Here is a 21,129-nt window from a genome sequence, read left to right as displayed (position 1 = left end):
GGATAAAATAGGTGTTGGAGTAGCCTCACTTGCCTCATCTCCTCAGGAAGCGGAGACACTGCTGTGCTTTCTTAACCAAAGAGGTGGCATTGAGGGACCAGGTACTCCCAGAAACTTGGTGCTCCTAGCTCTCTCCACAGAGGAGTCGTATATGTGCTGTGAGGAGCGGCCAGCCTGCACCTTCCTAATGTCCATAATCACCTGTTTGGTCTTGTCCACGTTGAGACTCAAGTTGTGCTCCCTCCATTCTACCAGCTGTTCTACCTCCTCTCTGTATGCCACCTAGTTGGCGTCGTCATTGATGGGGCTAACCGCTGACGTGTTATCAGTGAACCTGATGGTTCGGTTTGAACTGGATCTAGCAATGCAGTCATCCATCAACAGCATGAACAGCAGTGTGCTGAGCACGCAGTCCCGGGGAGCGCCAGTGCTCGGCGCATTGGTGTTAGAGGTGTTTCTGTCAAAATGGACTGACTGCAACTTTTCTGTCCCAAAGTCCAGGATCCTGTTAACAGAGAGAGGTGTTGAGAACCAACGAGGACAGTTTACCCACCAGCTTCTGAGAGATGATTGTGTTAAACGCTGAGCTGAAATCAATATAAAGCATCCTGGCATATGAGGCACCATTTTCCAGACAGTTTACACGTAATAACTTTGCTTCCAATTTAAAAAAAAATCTACATGTTGCCTAGACACATATTCAGACATTAGACTTGGCTTAATGATAGTAGTCTTGAATTAAAACCAACCAATTTATTATTTTTGCTTTTTTTTTGAGTTCTACAGTAAAGAAACTTTAGCACGGTTTGCATATAATGCAAAAAGGAAAGAGATTTTTTCTTAAAGACTCCAGCCTCTGGGAAAATGTACAATTGTGATGGTGATATGAGCTTTAAAAAAGCATGTTAAGTGGATACTGTGCTTCAGCTAAATTATTTGGCAATTGCTACTGAGCCTTTTTCGAAAGATTTAATAACCGTCCAAATTAAATATGGCAGTAGCATTAAAAATACCTCATGTTTTCTTATTAAACAGCTATCTAATATTTATTACATAAAGCATAGAGATTTATATTTACTGTAAGTCTAAGGTGTTTGATAACAACAGAAATGCTTTTTAGAGGCAGAGAGGTGTAGGCTATGTTTCTTCATCTGTGAGTCTGTGGGATCGCTTGCAACGTATAGTCCTGGTAGTTCTTTTGAGATCTCTGAGCCTCTACCAATTCTGGCTTGTTGCAAATACCTAATTCTTACCAGTCCACTACTGGACTGTGTTGAAATTGGCTCAGATCCTAAGCCTCGAGTATTTCCTCTTTCCATCGCTGTCTTTCTGTTTCTTTCCTCTGCTTTTAAGGTATTAATTGCATTCTCCTCAGTATCAATTCTTTTTGATTATCCTCCAGCGAAGTAATAGGGGCATGTCTTAGTGCATAAATAAAGTGGCTGCTTTCATAAATTGTTGCACAATAACTTCAGATGCAATGATTTCCTGCACAATATAATAATAATATTTTTCAGAGGCAAGATGATACCAGAAGAACTGGAGAAAGAAATTCAAAGAGCCAAGAAAGAAGTGAGTGTCTTGTACGGTTCAGAAACCAAATAGTAATCTGCTGGAGGAACTCAGCCAGACGAGGAGACTGGACCCGACATGTCAACTGTCAGTTTTCCTCCAAATTGCTGCCGAACCCACAGTGTTGCTCCAGCAGCTCATTTTTGCTCTAGATTCCAGTTTCTGTGATCTCAGGTCTCCCTTGTACAGTTCCAGTTGTGAATGCACATCATCACTGCAAGTAATCACAAAAGATGCATTCACAAACATCATCGTTAGTTAACTTGAATGTGTACAAAAATGAGTATAGCTGGATTTGGGGTTTATTACCAATTACTTTGTTTGGAGGAAAAGTCTCCCGTGCCTTCAAGCACTGCCCCCCTGATATATTTTGATTTATAGACAAGAGTGGAGCTGGACACAGGGGTTTCTACAGTGGAGACTGTGGTTTATGATGAGAATGAAAAATATAATTATAGAAGTTTGTAATTGTCTTTTTAGTGTTCCCATAATTATGACTTGGGTTGTCCTTATGTAACCCGGTTCGGAGTTTAAACAAAAGGAAATATCATTTTCTTTTTATTAAGGTAGGCTTGGATTTCTTTTCATGATGGGAATAATTTAATGACTGTGCACTGCTAGAGTGAAATGTATGCTTAAAAGTCTTCTCTCTGTCCCACCGCCAACCCTGTGATAAGACTCCACAAGTGACTCCGTGCTAACAGTGTTCTTAAAAGATTAGCTTTATTTGTCACGTGTACTGTACATCCAAGCATTGACATGTACGGTAAAAAGCATCGTTTGCGTCAATGACCAATACAGTCCGAGGATTGTGATGGGGGAAGCCCGCAGGTGTCGCCTTGTTTCCAGCGCTAACGTAGCGGTCTCACTAAGCCTAACTTTATGCCTTTGCAATGTGGGGGGAAACAGGAGCACCTTGACATAGTCCACGTTGTCACAGTGAGAACCCACACACTTCTTACAGGTAGCAACAGGAATTGACCCCCTGTCTTACACCCAGATCTGTGAAGCGTTATGCTAGAAGTTATGGCAAAACAAGGGTCATTGCTTGAAGGAAATCCTTGTTCATTAATTAGTAGTTGTCATCTCCTGGCCGGAAATTTTCCTTTTAATAAAATGTCTGAAGTTACCTAGCACAGATATTAAAGTTGATTATTTTGTGACTATCTCTTGTTGTTTTATGTAGTCTTCCAGATATAAATCTTTTTGCTGCGTTCACTTCAGCACAAAGGAAGGGGGTAGTTTGCAGTAATTATGTGTGAGATGCCTTTTGAGATGTCGTTAGTAGAAGCTGGCCTTGAGATTTCACAAGATTTCTTCTGTAATCCCGTAGTGCATTGCTGACAGAGAAAAACAGTGAGATCCGGTTTAACCTAATCAACTGGAAAACCATCTATATCCTACCACAATCTCTGTGGAAAATAAGGGCCATTTTAACACTATATGCTATAAATGCAAGGCTTATTTTCACTTTGAACCACCTAACCTCCTGAACTAAAATGTTTTTCCCTGCAATCTTTCCAACAGGGGGCTTTGCCCTTTGTAGTTATTGCCACGGCGGGAACAACAGTACTGGGAGCATTTGACCCTTTGAATGAGATTGCAGACATCTGTGAAACTCACGGAATCTGGTTCCACGTTGATGTGAGCATTAAACATATTTAATGGCTAGAAAATCTACAAACTTCCATGTGAGCTGTTTTCGTAACGACGATAAAAATGTACTATTTCCCATGATTTGTCTTGTGATCTCAATTATTCACTGTTATAAAACACGTGAGGGTGTGGGGAAAAAGAAGCAGGAGCTATTCTTCTGGAAGTAGCTAGTGCTGCAAAGAAACACTGGAGCTTTCAAATAAGTTAATAGAGCTACTTGATTTTTACTTCAGAAGTGTGCCAGTTAATAAATTTCATAGCCATGAATAGAAACAGGTTTGGTCGACGGGCCGTTTCCAACCATGAAGACATTTATGTGCTCATGAGATCAGATGACCCCGTACATTTCCTTCAAATTGGATTTGTTCATAGTTTTGGATACCAACAGCTTTCAGTTACATGTCAATGAGGATTTCACTAGTGTGGAAAATACTCATATCTTCCAGTTCACACAAGTCACGCAACAGGTGTGTATGTTTTGTCAAATATTTAAAGGGAATGATGCAGTGGCTACCGGTAATGAGCAGATCTGTTCCAAAGTGTTCACTCTGTCAGCAGTTACAAGAACAATAACATAGGGAAGGGAACATCGACTCAGACCATGAGAGGCCTGCGTCGGGCATTTTCATGCCTTACAAGGCGCAGGTTGGAAGTCTGTGTGGGGCGCCACTCCTAGCACAGACTAGAGCAATGTGTGGTTAAGTGCCTTGCTCAAGGGCACAAACACGCTGCCACATATCTAGAACAATAACATAACTCTGTTTTAAATGTTAGTATGTATTTCAGGAGTAGGTAAAAACTGGATTGATAAATGGGAATAAATTGAAAGCTGTAGCTTCTTTTAATCTCTCTGCATCATCGGCAATAAGGTGGTGTAAATCAGTAATCTGGGGTAGGTCTTATCAGGAAATATTCACCTTATAATGTGTGTTTACATTGCTTTTTTAATGTGATATACCTTTGTTTTCTTCAAGGCATCATGGGGAGGCAGTGCACTGATATCCAGAAAACATCGTACTCTTTTGAATGGTATCCACAGGTAAATACAAAGTGGGTATTCCATCACTTCTAAACGTTATAACTGATCTCTGTCATGCAAAGCAGTGGTTTGGGCATTTTGCCTGTAAGTGTGCAAACTTTAATTTTTTATGATTTGCTTTTCTCTTGCGAAGTGCCACAAAGGAATTGATCATCGCTGGGAACAAAGTTTGATGACGTCAGCTTTTGAATTTGCTGATCTGACTAGAATCAAATGATTAACTCTTGTCCTCTCTACTTTTCCAAACTCAGCTATTACATATATTTACTACAGAAGTTTAATGAAAAACTGCAGTTGGTAGAAATCTTTAATAAAGACTGAAAATGTATTAAATAATGAAAGTCAATGTTTCAGGTCAATGACTTTTTCTGTCTTGCATATTATATACTTAGAATGTTTGTCAATTGAGTATAAATTATTAGAATTTTATTGAGTTGGACCCTACTTGTCTGCTTTTTTCCACTTTATCTCCATGAACTTCACTGGATGGACAGAACATTTTCTGTGTGTGTTGCTAAATGGCAATGGAGAGTATTGTCTAGTCTAGTGGAATCATAGACTACAACCAGCATTCATTTCATTGATCATGGAGGCATTGAATAGTAAGGCCCCATGTTCTCAGATGATCAGTAAAATAACGGGTGTAAGGCTTTGAAATTTTGGAGCAACACACAGACATGCTGGAGGAACTCAGCAGGTCAGGCAGCATCTATGGAGAGGAATAAACAGTTGATGTTTTGGGCCAAGAGCCTTCATCTGGATGTTTCTTTGAAAACTTGACATGGGAGATGGTGTGAGGCTATTTCTCCATGATGGATATCTAGAACTAGGGGATCACAGAGTTTGTCCATTCAGGGCTGGGGATGAGGGGAAATTCCTTTTCTCTACATTCTAAGTCTTTGGAATTCTGAATCCCACAGAGTTAATGTGTTCCTAGTTGTAGAGTCTATTCAATATCATTTGCACACTTAGAGGATCATGGCATATAGAGATACAAACACAAAGTGGAGATGCATTGAAAGCATAGCGTTACTTAATGAATGACAAAAGTTTGAGCCGTTTAGCCTTTTTCTATTCCTGTTCCTTCCACTTAGTTGTTTTCTAAGAGTTTCCTCATCAGTTAATTTGGTTTGAATTTTAAATCCCCCATAAAGTGACCAGAGCAGCATTTGCACACTTTAGAAGTATTGACGATCTTAGGAAATACTGTCATCTAATGATGTTGAAAAACTGAGTCATGCCTTTATATTGAATAGACTGGATTACTGCAATGCACTTTTTTTCCAGCCTTCCATGACAATCTATTGACAAACTTAAACACATTCAGAACACTGCTGCTAGACTTTTAACTAAAACTGGGATGAGGGAGCATATCACTCCTGTCCTAACCACTTTGCTTTGGCTTCCTGTATCTTTTAGCATTGATCTGAAACAATCTCCCTCAAGATAAAATTGGCAGGTCAGAATTTTTAACTATGCTCCCAAACTGTGGATCTCTAAATCTAAAACTATAAGGGATGCAGACTCAGTTGACACATTTAAGTGCCAGCTCAAAGCCTATTTATTTAACCCTGCTTTTAACTAAGAACATTTTGTCTTTTACTTTTATGTTTGCATTTTATCTGATTGTAAAGCACTTCGGGCTACATCGTCTGTATGAAAAGTGCTCTCTCTGTAAACAGGTTGTTATTATATTATACATCTAGATTTTAGGACATCTCTTTCATCCAAGCTATCAGATCTTCATTGGCAAATCTTCCTTCTTAACAACTTTAATCTCTACATGTTCATTCTCCCTCACTTCCATTAACCTTCTAGCCTTGGCTTTCTCTCTCAACTTCACCCACCCTTCCAAATGCCCCACTGAAACACAACCATCAATTGGAGACACAAGAGATTGTAGGTGTCAGGATCTAGAGCTCAAAACAAGCTACTAGAGGAACACTGGGTCAGGCAGCATCTACAGAGAGAAAGAGATAGTTCACATTTTGGGTGATACACTGCATCGGCTGACTGTTCAAATCCATAGTTCCATCCATCTCCCTTGCACAAAATCTGACTAACTTTAGCTTCCTCTGCTAGCACCATTTTGCATTTATTATAGCACACTTAATGTAGTAAAACATTCTGAGATACCTGAAAATGAATATTGTCGAATAGAAATAAAATACCAATCCCTGTAAGGAACATCAGGAAAGTTCAGAAAAGCTGTCAGAGAGGGGGAGAGTTGGAGGTCTAGTCATAACGATAGATTATTAAAATTGTAAGAATACCGAGATATGTAACTGTAGGAAGTTATAATGATAGATTGTTAAACTTGGGATGGGAAAATTGTGAGAATACACAGCTATGTGATTGTGGGAGTAGAGAATATTGCAGAGACAAGAAGGGATCAGAGTGTAGGGAATTTGAAAACAACGGTGAGAACGTTACCATTTTTAAAGTTGCTGGAAGAGTGATCTACTCGGAAGGTTCCAGCTCAATCTAGGCACGAGCAGAGCTTTTACTCCCTCTGTATTGAAACACCTTCTTTATCTCCACCCTTTAGGGCAGATTCAGTTGCGTGGAATCCACACAAGATGCTGATGGCTGGTATCCAGTGCTGTGCATTTCTTCTGAAGGACAATACCGTAAGTATTCTTTCACATTTGCATCGAACAAAAGCATATGAAACTCATTGCAGCCCTAAGGGAATTTTGAGAGAGCTGACAAATACCTTTAGTTGTCAAATATTTTTGAAAGCATTGGATTTCTTTCATGAGAAAAGAGCCAAGATTCACAGTTCATATTTCCTTAACTTTCACATAATTGTACGAAACAGTTGCATATTAAATCCTTAGTAACTGTTGGTGAGTTTTTCATTAAATTTGGTATTTTAGCAGCTATTGTAAGGTAAGGAGAAGTCATGTAGTGAACAGTGACAATAAACTGTGGAACTTCATCACCGATCATGGAGTGTATTGTTTTTCCCATTTGAGTCATTCCAGATGCTGGGAAATTCTGGTATCATTAACTTCAAATTTTGTCTATCCTTTTCTTCCCCCCCCCCCAATTATCAAGTGTGAAGTTTAATACATATACAGGGTTCAGGTGGGGCTCCTTATACTAGGTAGGAAGGAAGGAAGCCCATTCTTTCCCATGGCCACTGGATTTTCATCAATTGTGGATGGTATCCATTGAAACGTGAGCATGAAATAAAGCCACATCTTAACCCACCTGACCTATCTGCACAGTAAAATGCAAGCATGCCAATATTATCCAAAAGATAAATTGTGCAAGATTGAGATAGGGAATAGATATTAGTTCTATTATTTGACAATTAAATTTTAACCATGAACTTGATGCTAACTTGAATCAGCGGTGCCATAGATCAGTAAGTTCAGGCACGTGCCCATGGTCTCTGTAAAGTGAGCAGGTTGACATTGGCTCTATCTTGAACTCATGCCAGGCTCAATCAGCTGCAAGTTAAATAAATTGTAATGAGTTTAGAAACATCTTGCAAGTTAGTATTTAAAGAAGAAGTGTTCCGTTTTCACTTAAAGAATAAAATCATTGTGGTCTTTGTGTTCATTCTTTCCTTTTTGTCCTTTTACAATTACTCCTTGGCACTCACACCCAGTTTTCTAGAGCTCTCATTGTGGGTGTTTCCAAGCAGGCTAGGTGTACACTTACCAATGCGATCCCTTCCTTTTATAACAGCCAGCCTGAGTTGGTTTCAAATGAATATAAACAAAAAATCTCTCAGGCTTTGTTCTCTTTAACAAAGCATATTTGTCGGAAGTTCTCTATCACGTTCTCTATTCTGGCCTCCAACTGAGATGAGTTAAGTAAGTACAGGGACTGATCCATCCTGTCAGCCGTGGTTTATTGTTTAACATTACAGTGTTCACAGAACTAATTCAAGTTGCTTGCAATAAAACAACAATTTATAGCATAATAAGATAAGAGTGACAATAGGGATGGAACATTGGTTTCAAATTAAAGTAGAATAAAAACTTAACTTCTGGAGTCTCTGATTATGTTTTGGGGGAAATTTGGTGCAGGTACAACTTTAGAACATTGGCAAAGGGCTGATAAGATATCTGCCCTGCTGGTTATTGAATAGATTAGGAAAATCAAATGGAACTAGGGTGAATTGCAAAGGATTCATACTCTAGATGCAAGTATACAGTCGGGCAAAGTAACAACCTGGTGTGCCAGCAGAGCACCCACAAACTTTGGAGTTGGTAAAATGCTGGAGTGTTTTCAGGTGCACTGAATTATTCAGTAAAATAACCAATAGTACTCTCTTCTCTTTTACAGGGCTTGATAGACAAATGCCACTGTGCCCAGGCCATGTACCTATTCCAACAGGATAAGTTTTACAACGTTGAATATGATAAAGGTGACAAGTCAATCCAGTGCAGTCGGAGGGCTGATTCGTTCAAATTCTGGCTAACTTGGAAGGCTGTTGGATCAAGTGGGCTGGAGGAAAGGGTCAATCGTGCTTTCGCGTCTGCCAGGTAAGACATTAACCATGCTAGCTGAACCGGGGCAACCAGTGTGACTTGAAAAAGAATCGTGTTACTGATTCATGTACATATGTGGCACATTACCAAACTTCAGAGCTCTTGTATGCTAAACATAACTGCGCATAGAATCACACAGCACTGAAGTTGATCCTTTTGGCCATTATGTCAGTGCAGTCGTAAATGGTGAGGAACAATTGGATTTCAGTTTAGTCCAGAGCTTTCCAATTCTGGCCTTGTTGGATTACATACATCCTTTGAACGGTCAAATCTCTGTGAAACCCTCTTTGACTCTGCTCCTCTGCGGTTCGTTAGCCCCTTGCTGACAGCCACTGGATTCCGTGCCAAGAACCCACCTTTCTCCAGTTTGGTACGTTTAGGGAGTACACGACTTTGGTCCTGCCAAATCCGTGGGGTTGTGATGTGTCGCCCATCGGAACCCCGGTTTGCGTGAGTGCTGTGTGATTTACTGTCCTTCAATCGCCAGTCAGCATGAAGTAATCAGATTGCACACTGCATACAATTATAAAGAAGTATATTTGTGAACGTTAACTTAACCGAAGAGTTAGAAACGAAAAGAGAGAAAATCAAAAAGGGCCCATTATAATTAAACAGTCAAATGTGCACAAGTTGGAGCTCAAATCTTCCAAAAGCCATATTCACCGATCCTCGGCTGACCCCCGTGCCTAGGCTCCATCGAATTGCATTCCCCCACCGGATCGAATCCTACGACCAGTTCTCTCTTCATCTCCTGCCGAACAAGGACAAAGACCCACACTATGTCAGTCACAAAGCCACTCCCCCAGCCTTCTCTAGAACCTTCTCCCCATTCCACCCTCCTGTCTGGGTGGCCCACATTCCTAAGCATCCCCTTCCTCCCACAGAAACCCAGACACTGCTTCTACAGAAAGGCTATTGCATGAAACACCCTACAACGTCAGCAGTGAAACCTTTACCAGGGTGTTACATCTGTACGCACTGAAAACCTGAACCAGAAAATGCTGGAAACACTCAGAGGGTTTGGCAGCATCTGTGGAAGGAGGGACAGTTGATACTTCAAGTGGAGGACCCCTGTCAGAGCTATCATTTGAACCATGTTTAGAGAAAAAAGTGGTGGTGGCCTCTGTTGGTCGTGGTCGACCGTGGATACTTCACCCCTGGTAGTCACTGGGGAGTGGCCTCTCCAAGGCGCAAGCCAGGGCAGAGTTGATGTGGAGATCCATCTGTTGCCCATGCAGTGGGACCCCCCCCCCCCCATGCTGACGACAGGTCCAAAGGAACGACGAAAGTCGATACAGTTTGGTGCCAGCAGCATCGCAGGAGTTGCCGTGCCGGTGCTGGGTACAGCAGTCAGCTGCCTTCGGGATTCCGACTCCGGATTTTTCCTTGCGGTTTACTCTCAAAACCTTTCCTGTGAGCAGGCATAGCCGCAAGGCAGCGGAGGTTTGAAATCGGAGTTTTCCCTCTCCTGGATGAGGTACTATCCGTGCTTACCGAGCCCCATCTGTGCGGAGCAACTGGTTTTAAGGCACCAGTGGCCCGCCTTTGCCCCTTCTCCTGTCAGTGAGAACAGCTCCGCCGGGCATAAGAACTATGCCAGGAGTTGGACTTGGTTGTCAGAGTCTGTTTGAGACGCACGCCATAAAGAGCATTTGCTTAGTAGTGGGAGCTCATCCCCACTATCACCCTCCGGCTATGGGAAAAAAGTACCCACATGAAATGTGGAGCTTTCTTCACTGTGATACTAAATCTACCTAGCAACACACACAAAATGCTGGAGGAACTCAGCAGGGTCAGGCAGCATCTGTGGAAGTGAATCAACAGTCAATGCTTCAGGCTCTTCTTCAGGACTGAGAAGGAAGACGCCAGAATACGAAGGTTGGGGGAGAGGAAGGAGGCTAGCTGGAAGGTGACAGGTGAAGCCAGGTGGGTGGGAAAGGTCAAGGGCTGGAGAGGAAGCAATCTGATAGGACAGGAGAGTGGACAATAGGAGAAGGGGATCCAAGGGGAAGTGACCTACTTAAATTCTTTAAATCATGAAAGTACAGAAGGCTGTTTTGCTATTGGATCTGTGTCAGCACTTTGAAAAGGCTATTTCGTTAGTCAGACACCTCTGCTCTTTTTCTCGCAGCCTTGTATAATTTTTCCTCCTCCTTCAATTCCTTTTTGAGTTAGTCATGACTTTATTCAACTGTCTTTTCAAGCAGCACATTGAGGTCGGCATTAAAAACATATTTGTAATTGGCATTCAGTTGGGTGTTGAAAGAGACTGAGTACTTTCAAAAACACCAGTGGTGTTTGTTTATCAAAGGATGAAAGCAAACAGTTGGCGTTACAGATGGAGAGGGGAATATGCAAATGATAGATATCAAATATAGAGAATTTAGAAAATATGTAAGGATGAGATTATAAAAAGATGAAAGAGTTAAAAAAAATCAAAGAAAGTAAAGCAGATATCTAGTAAAAACAAATAGTGATTGAAGTTTGGACTGCATTTGGTCTGAAAGATCATAGCAATGATGTGTACTTTGTGTAAGTTGCGAGCAATAAAAATCTTCTGTAGTTCTGTGGTATTGCTGTGGTCCTGCTTTATTACCGGGGCTTCCAGCACTACGGCTGTGATTCTCTGTAGATTTTGCTATGGTCTGCCAGTGGTCCTCCCAGGACTGCTGTCATTATCCGTACTCATCTTGTCACTTTTATTGTTCTGGTCCTTCAATATTGAATTGGATTTCAAGTACTGTTGTGGCCTTGAGTATTACTTCGTCCTCCTGGACTGTATTATTGTCCCTCCATAACGTCATGGTTTTCTAGTTCTGCTGTAATGCTCCAATGTTGCTATTACTTTGCCTTGGGATTAGTGGACTCTCAACGAAGGACCCGTAGCTCTCAAAGTCATCCTCTGTTTTAGGTGTTCATGGCATTCTCACAGGTCAGGCGAAGTGTTACACTTTATAGAAAAGCTTTGAGAATGTATTTGAGTTGCTTATTCTGTTCGCCTGATAACCTCTTGCCATTACAGAGCTCATGGTTGACTCAAGCAACACACACCCAAGGCTGTAGGAACTCAGCAGATCAAGCAGCACGTATGGAAATGTCAACTGTACTCTTTTTCCATGGATGCTGCCTGGCCTGCTGAGTTCCTCCAGCATTGTGTGTGTGTGTGTGTGTGTGTGTGTGTGTGCGCATGCTGGTTGCTTGGATTTCCAGCTTCTGCTGGTTTTTTTTTGGTAGGTTATCTGTTTTGGGAACCTGGTGTCAGGTATGTGAAAACTGTGACCTACACATTGGAATAAACTGACTATAATTTAGATTTCAGTGGTAGGTTTTCGGCGAGGATATTGATAATAATGGACCGGTTTGTGTAATTTTAGAGTAGGACTTCAAGACTAGTGGAGGACCTTCAAGAGTGAATGATTGCTATTACTCAAAGTTGGTGTTACTTGAATTGATGAGGCTAGTAAGTTCCCTAGGCAGGACAGCTTGTATCCTGGGATCATAAAAGAAGTGGCTATCAGGATATTGGATACATTATGTATAATTTTATAATATGTTATATAAAGTGGGTAACTTAGGCCAATTACTTTAACATCTGTAGTTGAAAGATTGTTGGAATCAATTATTAAGGAATTTATAGCAGCACATTTAGAAAATCATACTCCAATTGAGCAGAATTAGTGTTGCAATGGAGAGGGCATTGTGTCTTGCAAATTTAGAATTTTTGGGGATGCCTTGACAGGAGTAGATGGAGGGAAACTGGTAGATAGATTGTGTTTGGACTAACAGAAGATACCTTCCAAAAGGGTGTGTCTCAGAATGCACGGTGCTGGAGATAATGCATTGACATGGACAGATGACTGACTAGCAGTGCGCAGGGACAAGGCATTCATTTTTGGGTTGGCAGCCTTTGACTAGCGAGCTACTCAAGGGTCAATGCTAGAACAAGAACTATTTGCAACATCTATTGAAGAGGAAGGAAGCAACCAGATTTGCGGATGGCACAAATACAGATAATAAGATGAGTTGTAATGAGAGTACACAGAATTTAAAAAATAAGTGGTAATTAGGACAGATTGAAAAAGGCTCTGCAACTCTTGATGTGATACAGAGTTGAATGCAGTGTTAGAGATGGCAAGGCAGATTCATTTCACAAGTTGAGCCTGCATCTGTGTGGTCAATGAAAAGAGTTGCTAGTTTGAATATTCACCTTGGGTGTTGGGAACTACACAGCAGGACTTCCACATTTATGAAACTGGTGGTCTAAATGTCCACAGTGCATATACCTGCATCCTTTTAACCTAAATTGTGATAGTTTTTGCACTGTTTGCGATAAATCTTTTGAATACCAGTTGTGAGCCTGGAAAGGTAGGGCTAGGGAACAATTTGCACTAGATCAGAATGGGTTGGAACATAGAGGCTGCCATTAAGAATTCCGGCTTGCAAAATGAGTACAGGAGATTCCATTCATAGATCAGTTTCTGTTTCAATCCGGTACTGGACTAGCTGAGTTTTCTCTTGTGTATGATATTTGCAAGTGCAGTCTAATGTCAGTAAGTTAATAGTGATACATTCTGACCTTGGAAAATAATCATTTGATTCTTTCTGCAGGTATTTGGCTGATGAAATTAAGAAGAGGAATGAATTCAGGTTGATTTTGGAGGTAGGCAATGTTATTCTAATCCTCAACTTTGATTTCTCCCGTGGAAATTGTCCCCATGGAGCTATTATTAATTTATCTCTGTTTAGGGAAATAACTATTTGTATATTTCCTGACCACACCGGTGGTCATTCATCCTATCAGGTCTGTGCCAGCTTCCAGAGGAATCTCACCTCCTCAACTCATTCAACATCAACTCTTCCCACCACAACTCCCCAGCCAAATTTCCACCACTATCTACATTCTTGGGGAAGCTTGCAGTAATTTCAACCTACCATGCTGTCGGTGTTGGTAATGTGGGAGGAGACACGGGGGAAGGGAAATCTGTGCAATCACAGGTTAAACAAGCAAACTGCACAGACGGATCACGAGGTCAAGTCTAAACCCAGGTCACTGAAGCTGTGTAGTAACAGCTCTTACTTGCTGCACTGCCACGCTTTCCTGCAGTTATTGCTGTCATCTCAGAAGCAGATATTGTTAGAGGCCAGCCTGAAATTGAGGAGAACCCTCAGCTCACTAAAGACTTGGAGCTGGAATGAGGCGGCACAGTGGGAGGAAAGCAGAATAAAGCATCCCTCGCTCCTAAACATCTTCTGGTGACTATTACTGGTAACAGGGCTGGGTTTTAGTGTGTTATCACCTGGCAGAAACGGAAACCTTGACTGCACTATTTAAGCTTGTTCAAACTTTGAGTGGGATATTTTAAATTGAACAGGTCAGTACGAAGCAGAGCGTTGATCAGCTGCCCATGAGACGCCCCACCCCCAACTTTACTTTCCATTCATGCCGGCTGGATTAAGCTCTGGTGGCCATCTTCACTTTTATGAGCATAAACTACTGTAGATCCATTTTAATCGCCTCTTTAGGAAGAGGGAATTTTTAACAAGGTAAAATGTATGCTCATGTGATTTGGAAAGGACATTTTCTCAATCTAATTCCATGGAGATAAATATCTTTGAAATACCACAACAACACAAAAGGCAGCAGCTTTTGCCCATGGAACATTGAAGCTTTTCCTCTGTTTCCAAATGGTTTTTATTTATGAGGTTTGGAATGCTCCTATAGTTTTAAGACCCATTTGTGCGATTTTAAAAAACACCTTGAATTATGTTTTTTTTAATATTATGTTTTGTTGCTGAGCAAATCACTCACTTCATATTTGTCCTGTTGCATCTTTAGCCGGAATACACAAACGTCTGCTTTTGGTACATACCACCCAGTCTTAGGGGTGTCCCTGAGGACCAGGATTTCTGGAAGAAACTTCACAGCGTGAGTGGTTATGCATAATCAAGTCTTCTAGACCTTAATTGTACTCAGACATCATTTTATATCTATCATAAATACTAAGGCTGGCATAATTTCATGTGAGGTGGGGCTGTTAAAGTGGCAGCGTCTTCAAAGAATTTGATTGGCCGGATTGGCTTCTTTGCACAAGGGGTTTCAGAAAACATTGACTCCGGTGACTTAGAGATCATCAGAGTGAAAAAGGAGTGCATTTCAGCAGCAGGTGGTATAAAATAGATCACATCAGATTAGTTGCCTCTTACTTATCATCACTGATCTTCATTTCAATTGAACTTAATGGCAATAAAAACCATAATATGTATTTAATGGGTGGCCCTGATCCAGCTCATGGCCAAAATTACCTCCATAATTGTGAGTGAACCGGACCTTCTTTTCTACTTTCTCAAATACAAGCTATCTATTTTGAGGTTGTCAATTAGAAACCATCGCAAGGAATCCAGCTAAAACATGTTTTAAGCTTTGCTATTCTCTCCTTCAGACTCTAGAAATGAATTTTAGACAAAGTTGAGTAACCCAGTGAAAATGCACAAAATGATTAGAGGCTGACATGCTTAAACTGGCAGCTTGAAGAAGTCTAGTGGACAGCAAGGCTTTGTTCAAGGACTTGTCACTGCAAAATTCTGTAAATTATGAGATCTAAGGCATTGTAGATGACCTGCCACACAGTTAAACGTTGCATTGGAGGAAATCCCTGTTAAGATGAGCCGTTTGCACCAGGCTGGACTGCCTGGGTCCTGATAAAGGTAGGACTCCTAGGTAATGATGAGGCAGGTGTCACAAGTGTTGTGGAGATCTGCTACTGCATAAGTATCCAGATGTGTGTTCCAGCTCATTGAACATTGCTTCAGGTGTTCAGGTTCCGCCAGATGTTATCTCTCCCAGAGACCAACCCATATTTCAGAAAATCCTGCGAGAACAACCTTAGCCACAAGGGACCTGTGATAGTGGTCAAAGGTAGCCCGACAATGTAGCTGTTAATGCCCGCAAGTCTTTAAAATTGTTACAGCCAATAATGGAAATGTTGTTTTCTAGTTGATATACAGTGTATTCTAGGTGAGTCCTTTATGATTAAAATTATAAATAAAACAAGCCAATGACCTAAAAAAGAGGTTAAAGCCACCTCCTGTTCCAACTAACTCACCTTCCAACCTCACTACCCCACTCATCTTACATTTCAGGTTCCTTGTTCTCGCCCTCTCCATCTCACATCCTTTGATCTCATCCCTGCTCTCCCTCAGCCCCATCATGTTTCACCCTTCTACCTTAGCCCCTCCAGCTCAACCCCCCCATTTCCATCCAACCCTACCAAACCCAATCATTCATACCTCCCATTTCCACCCACCCCATCTATCCTCAACCCCCCCTTCCATCTAATCTCTTTTTTGTTTGCCTCTTCAAAAATAATTCTCCTCACCTCATCCCTCTTCCTCACCTCCACTGGACTGCCCTATCCTCGCCACCTCCCCCACTATCACCTCACCTTCACCTCTTCCACCTGATCTGGCTTTCCTTTTATCTCTTCATCACCCCACCATTCCTCATTTTCTCTCCGACCTCCTTCTCTCCACCCCAACATCATCACCCTTCCATCCAACGCACCTCCCTTCCCCTGATCTCCCTTTCTCTCTGCCTCTTCGACATTCATTCCCTGCCACCTCAGCTCTGCTCCATCTCACTCCAGCTTCACAATACCCTCACATCAATAATCTACACAGCAATATAAAAATCAATTGACTTAGAGGAAAAGCTGGGGCCTTTCAGGGATTAACGGGAGGTTTGGGGACTTCCTGAGATCACCCCTTAAAGTTTACACAGGCTCAGTCAGATCATCACTTTAATTAGGTTTACTGGTACACAAATACTTCTCAACCCTAGCCTTGAGTGAGCTGACTGGTCTTGGTTTGCTGGTTGAAGAACTACAATACCAGCAGATGGCAATGATGAGTCTTTGTTATATTAAAAAAATGAACAGCGACATGAGGAAGTCTGCAGGAGCTGGAAATCCAAAGCAACGCTGGAGGAACTCAACAGGTCAGGTAGCGTCAATGGAAGTCTGAAAGTGTGTTTTCTTTCAATGTTTGTTTTTCGTTTCTCATGGATCTTGTGTCTCTTCATGGGTCTCATCCAACCCCACAATCCAGTGGAATTTCTGTCCAAGTCCACACAGGTTCTAGTAAAAACAATCAGTGATTGGAATTTGGATTGCATTTGGTCTAAAAGCTCATGGCAATGATGCGTCAGAGATGTGTACTTTGTATAAGTTGTGAGCACTAAAAACCTTCTGTAGTTCTGTGGTATTACTGTGGTCGCGCTTTATTAGTGAGGATCCCAGCACTGCGGTTATCTTACAGGATTGCTGCGATTTCCATAGGTTTTGCTACGGTCTGCCGGTGGTCCTCCCAGGACTGCTGTCATTATCCGTACTCATCTCGTCTTTTTATTGTTCTGGTCCTTCAACATTGAATTGGATTTCAAGTACTGTTGTGGCCTTGAGTATCACTCTGTTCTCCTGGACAGTATTATTGCACCTCCATAACGTTGTGGTCTTCTGCTCTCAATTGTACATCTTGATGCAGGGTTTCAACCCACAACATCAACATCCTGTTCTTACCCTTACTGTCCTGTGCAGCACAGGCTGCAATCCAGAGGCTATTGCCTTGTGGTCCTTTTTTTTCAGCTTCCTACCGAGCTCCCTATATTCGCTCTTCATCCTACCTTTCTCGCTGAGAACGTGAACCGAGACTTCTGGCTGCTCATCTCCCCCACTCAGAGAATGTGGTCACCTGATCTGAGACGTCTCTCATCCTGGCACCTGGGGGGCTACTATCTGGGACTCAGAGACAAGATCAGATTTAGTATCATTGTGAAGTTGGCGACAGCGGTACATTGCAGTGCATGGATTTATACAGATATAAAAAATTAAGTAAGTAGTGCAAAAAGAGAGATAAAAGTGTCTTGGGTTCATTGTCCATTTAGAAGTCAGATGTCAGCTTGTTGAGGCATCGTCCTTTGAAGATGTTCTGGTTGCTGGGGAGGCTGGTACCCACGATGGATCCGGCTGGGTTTCCAACTTTCTGCAGCTTTTTCTGATCCTGTGCGGTGGCTCCTCCCTCCATACCAGCCGGTGACGCAGCCAGTCAGAGTGCGCTCCACGGTACATCTGCAGAAATTTGCTCGTGTCCTTGGTGACGTACCAAATCTCCTCAAACTCCTGAGCTGTCGCGCCTCCTTTGCAACTGCATCAGTATGCTGGGCCCAGGATGGAGCTCCAGAGATGCTGACGCCCAGGAACTTGAATCTGCTCCCCCACTTCTCATCCCTCGCTGAGGACTGGTGTGTGTTCCCTCGACTTGCCCTTCCTGAAGTCCACAATCAGTTCCTTGGTTCTACCGATGTTGAGTGCAGGGTTGTTGCTGTGACACCACTCAACCAGCTGATCGTCTAGCTCCTCCTTGTCACCATCTGACATTCTGCCAACAATAGCTATGTCATCAGCAAGTTTATAATTGGAGGTTGAACGGCCACGCGGTTGTGAGTGTGGAGGCAGTAGAGCAGTGGGCTCATTACGCAGCCTTCAGGTACGCCGGTGTTGTCAATGGAGGAGGAGTTGTTATTTTCGATCCACATAGACTGTGGTCTCCCGCTGAGGAAATCAAGGATCCTGTTGAAGAGGGACGTACGGAGGTTCAGGATTTGGAGCTTTTTGATGCGAACTGAGGGTACGATTGTTGGGTGAGTGATGAGCCAGTGGGATTGCATCCGCTGTGGACCTGTTGTGGCGATTGGCAAATTGCAGCAGATCCAGCTCCTTGCTTATGCAGAAGCTGATTCTAGCCATGACTAACCTCTCATCACAGTGGGTGAGTGCCACTGGGCAATGGTCTTTGAGGCAGCTCACCCCGCTCTCCGTGGGCATAGATGGGATTGCCACCCTTTTGAAGCAGGTGGTGAAGGTGTCCTTGAATACTCCCACCAGTCAGTCGGCACAGGATTTCGGAGCCCTACCAGGCGCATCATCAGGGCCTGATGCCTTGCAAGGGTTCACCCTCGTGAAACGCGTTCTGACGTTGGTCTCCAAGACACAGATCACAAGGTCACCAGGTGATGCAGGGATTTGCATTGATCTAGTTTTATTCTCCCTTTCAAAGCATGCATAAAAGGTGTTGAGCTCATCAGGGAGGGAAGCACCACAGCTATTCATGATGTTAGGTTTCATTTTGTGGGAGGTAAAGGCCTGCAAACGCTGCCAGAGCTGAAGCGTACCTGATTCCATCTCTAACCTCAATCAGAATTGTTTTACCCTTAAAGTGGCAGTCAGTAGATTGTACTTGGACTTGTAGAATTCTCGATCACACAGATCTAGCCCTCAACAGACTATTAATCTCCTCGTTCATCCATGGCTTTTTGTTTGGGTGTGTCCCGTATATTATTGGAAGGCACACATCCATCCACATAGCTGCCTGTGGTGTAGTGGCATCAGTGCCGGACTTCGAGGCGAATGGTCCTGAGTTCGAATCTGGCCGGCTCCTTGCACATTTCCCATCCGTGCTGGGTTGAGTGCCGAGCTAGCAACTGGGCTTCGTAATGGCGGAGATGCTGCCCGTTGCGACACAAGGCACGAAAAGGAACAGCGCTCATCCACACAGGTCTTGATGAAGTCGGTGACTCGAAGATGAATCCGTGAATATTATCTAGTCTACTGGCTCAAAGCAGTCCCGTAAGTGGTTCTCCGCCTCCCTGGACCTCACCACTGGTGCTGTGGTCTTTATTCTCTGCCTATACGCTGTACTTCTACTCCCAGCCAGGTGATTGGTCACATCATCCATGGATTACCTTAACTATTGAATCCTCTGTTAATTGAATTGACCTTATTTCTTACTTCCTTCACATACGTGAGGAGTAAAAATCTTTACGTTACATCTCCGACCAAATGTGCAATTTATAGTAATTTATAATAAATAGTCTGCACAACAGGACAGACAACATAACCTAGAAATACAGTTGTGTCAGCATAAATTAAGCAGTCTGATGGCCTGGTGGAAGAAGCTGTCCCGGAGTCTATTAGTCCTGGCTTTTATGCTGCCGTACTGTTTCCCGGATAGTAGCAGCTGAAACAGTTTGTGGTTGGGGTGACTCAGTCCCCAATGATCCTTCGGGCCCTTTTTACAGTCCTGTCTTTGTAAATGTCCTGAATAGTGGGAAGTTCACATCTACAGATGCGCTGGGCTGTCCACACCACTCTCTGCAGTGTCCTGCGACTGAGTATTACTACTGTTCTTCTTCTTTCCCCCTTCCCTTCTCAGCCACAGAGCCAGACTCAGTGCCACAGTGGCTTTCCCATGGTAGGACCTCCCCCCAACAGTATCCAAAACACTTGTTATTGAGAGGAACAGCCATAAAGAGTACTCTGCACTTCCTGCCTGTTCCCCTTCCGTCTCCTGACAGCCATCCAGCTACCTGCCTCCCGCAACCAAGACGTGAGTGCCTCTCTGTAGCTCCTACCTCTCCACTTTTCATTCTCCTGAATGAACGGTGGGTCATCCAGCAACAGCTCCAGTTCCATAGCGTGGCCAGTGAGGAGCTGCACCCAGATGTACTTCTCACCAATGTAGCAAGCAGGGACACTGGAGGTCTCCAAGGTCTCCCACATCTTGCCAGAGAAATGCACCACTGCATTGCGATCCACTCCCACCACTTTAGCTAAATGTTTCAGAAACTTCTTTAAAAATTACTTTTTGGTTAAGCTGCTTAATATTCCCCTAAAACTTTGAAACCAATTGTGTTTGAAAACTCCTGTGTAACTCCTGGGGATGTACTACCTCTGGAAGATACATGTTGGTTCTGCTGTTTTCAAGTGCTTGCTGAGCATTTTGCAAGGGGACCTGATTTTTATGGACTAAAAGTTCTTAATTGTGACATCAAAGGAATAAATATGCCACAAACAAAGTGCTGGTTCAGTGATAGATACTTTTGCCAGTGCATTCTTCCTTTCAGTTCTATATCACTATAGCAACTGCATTTTTATGGTGATCTATTTAGAGACATTGAAACATAGAAAACCTACAGCACAATACAGGCCCTTTGGCCCACAAAGCTGTGCCAAACATGTCCTTACTTTAGAGATTACTTAGGGCTACCCATAGCCCTCTATTTTTCTGAGCTCCATGTACCTATCCAGGAGTCTCTTAAAAGACCCTATCGTATCCGCCTCCACCACCGTCTCTGGCAGCCCATTCCATGCACTCACTGTTCTCCGCATAAAATAACTTACCCCTGACGTCTCCTCTGTGTCTGCTTCCAAGCACCTTAAACCTATGCCCTCTCATGCTAGTCATCTCGGCCCTGGGAAAGAGCCTCTGACTATCCACATGGTCAATGTCTCTCATCATCTT

The 21,129-nt window shown here is 42.8% G+C and overlaps 1 protein-coding gene across 1 annotated transcript in view; it reads left to right on the top strand.

Annotated features, from left to right (window-relative positions):
- Positions 1-21,129, top strand: part of LOC134357992 (acidic amino acid decarboxylase GADL1-like) — a 69,216-nt gene that overhangs the window by 31,841 nt on the left and 16,246 nt on the right. Inside the window, exons 8-14 of the mRNA XM_063069840.1 lie at positions 1,518-1,572; positions 3,100-3,216; positions 4,203-4,267; positions 6,816-6,897; positions 8,570-8,769; positions 13,384-13,435; positions 14,612-14,701. Of these exons, the coding sequence (XP_062925910.1) occupies positions 1,518-1,572; positions 3,100-3,216; positions 4,203-4,267; positions 6,816-6,897; positions 8,570-8,769; positions 13,384-13,435; positions 14,612-14,701 (661 nt within the window). The remainder of the gene's footprint in view (positions 1-1,517; positions 1,573-3,099; positions 3,217-4,202; positions 4,268-6,815; positions 6,898-8,569; positions 8,770-13,383; positions 13,436-14,611; positions 14,702-21,129) is intronic.

Source organism: Mobula hypostoma, chromosome 17, assembly GCF_963921235.1.
Source record: "Mobula hypostoma chromosome 17, sMobHyp1.1, whole genome shotgun sequence".
Lineage (NCBI taxonomy): Eukaryota > Metazoa > Chordata > Chondrichthyes > Myliobatiformes > Myliobatidae > Mobula > Mobula hypostoma.
The sequence above is the reverse complement of the archived record's forward strand: the minus strand, read 5'-3'. Positions and strand labels throughout refer to the sequence as shown.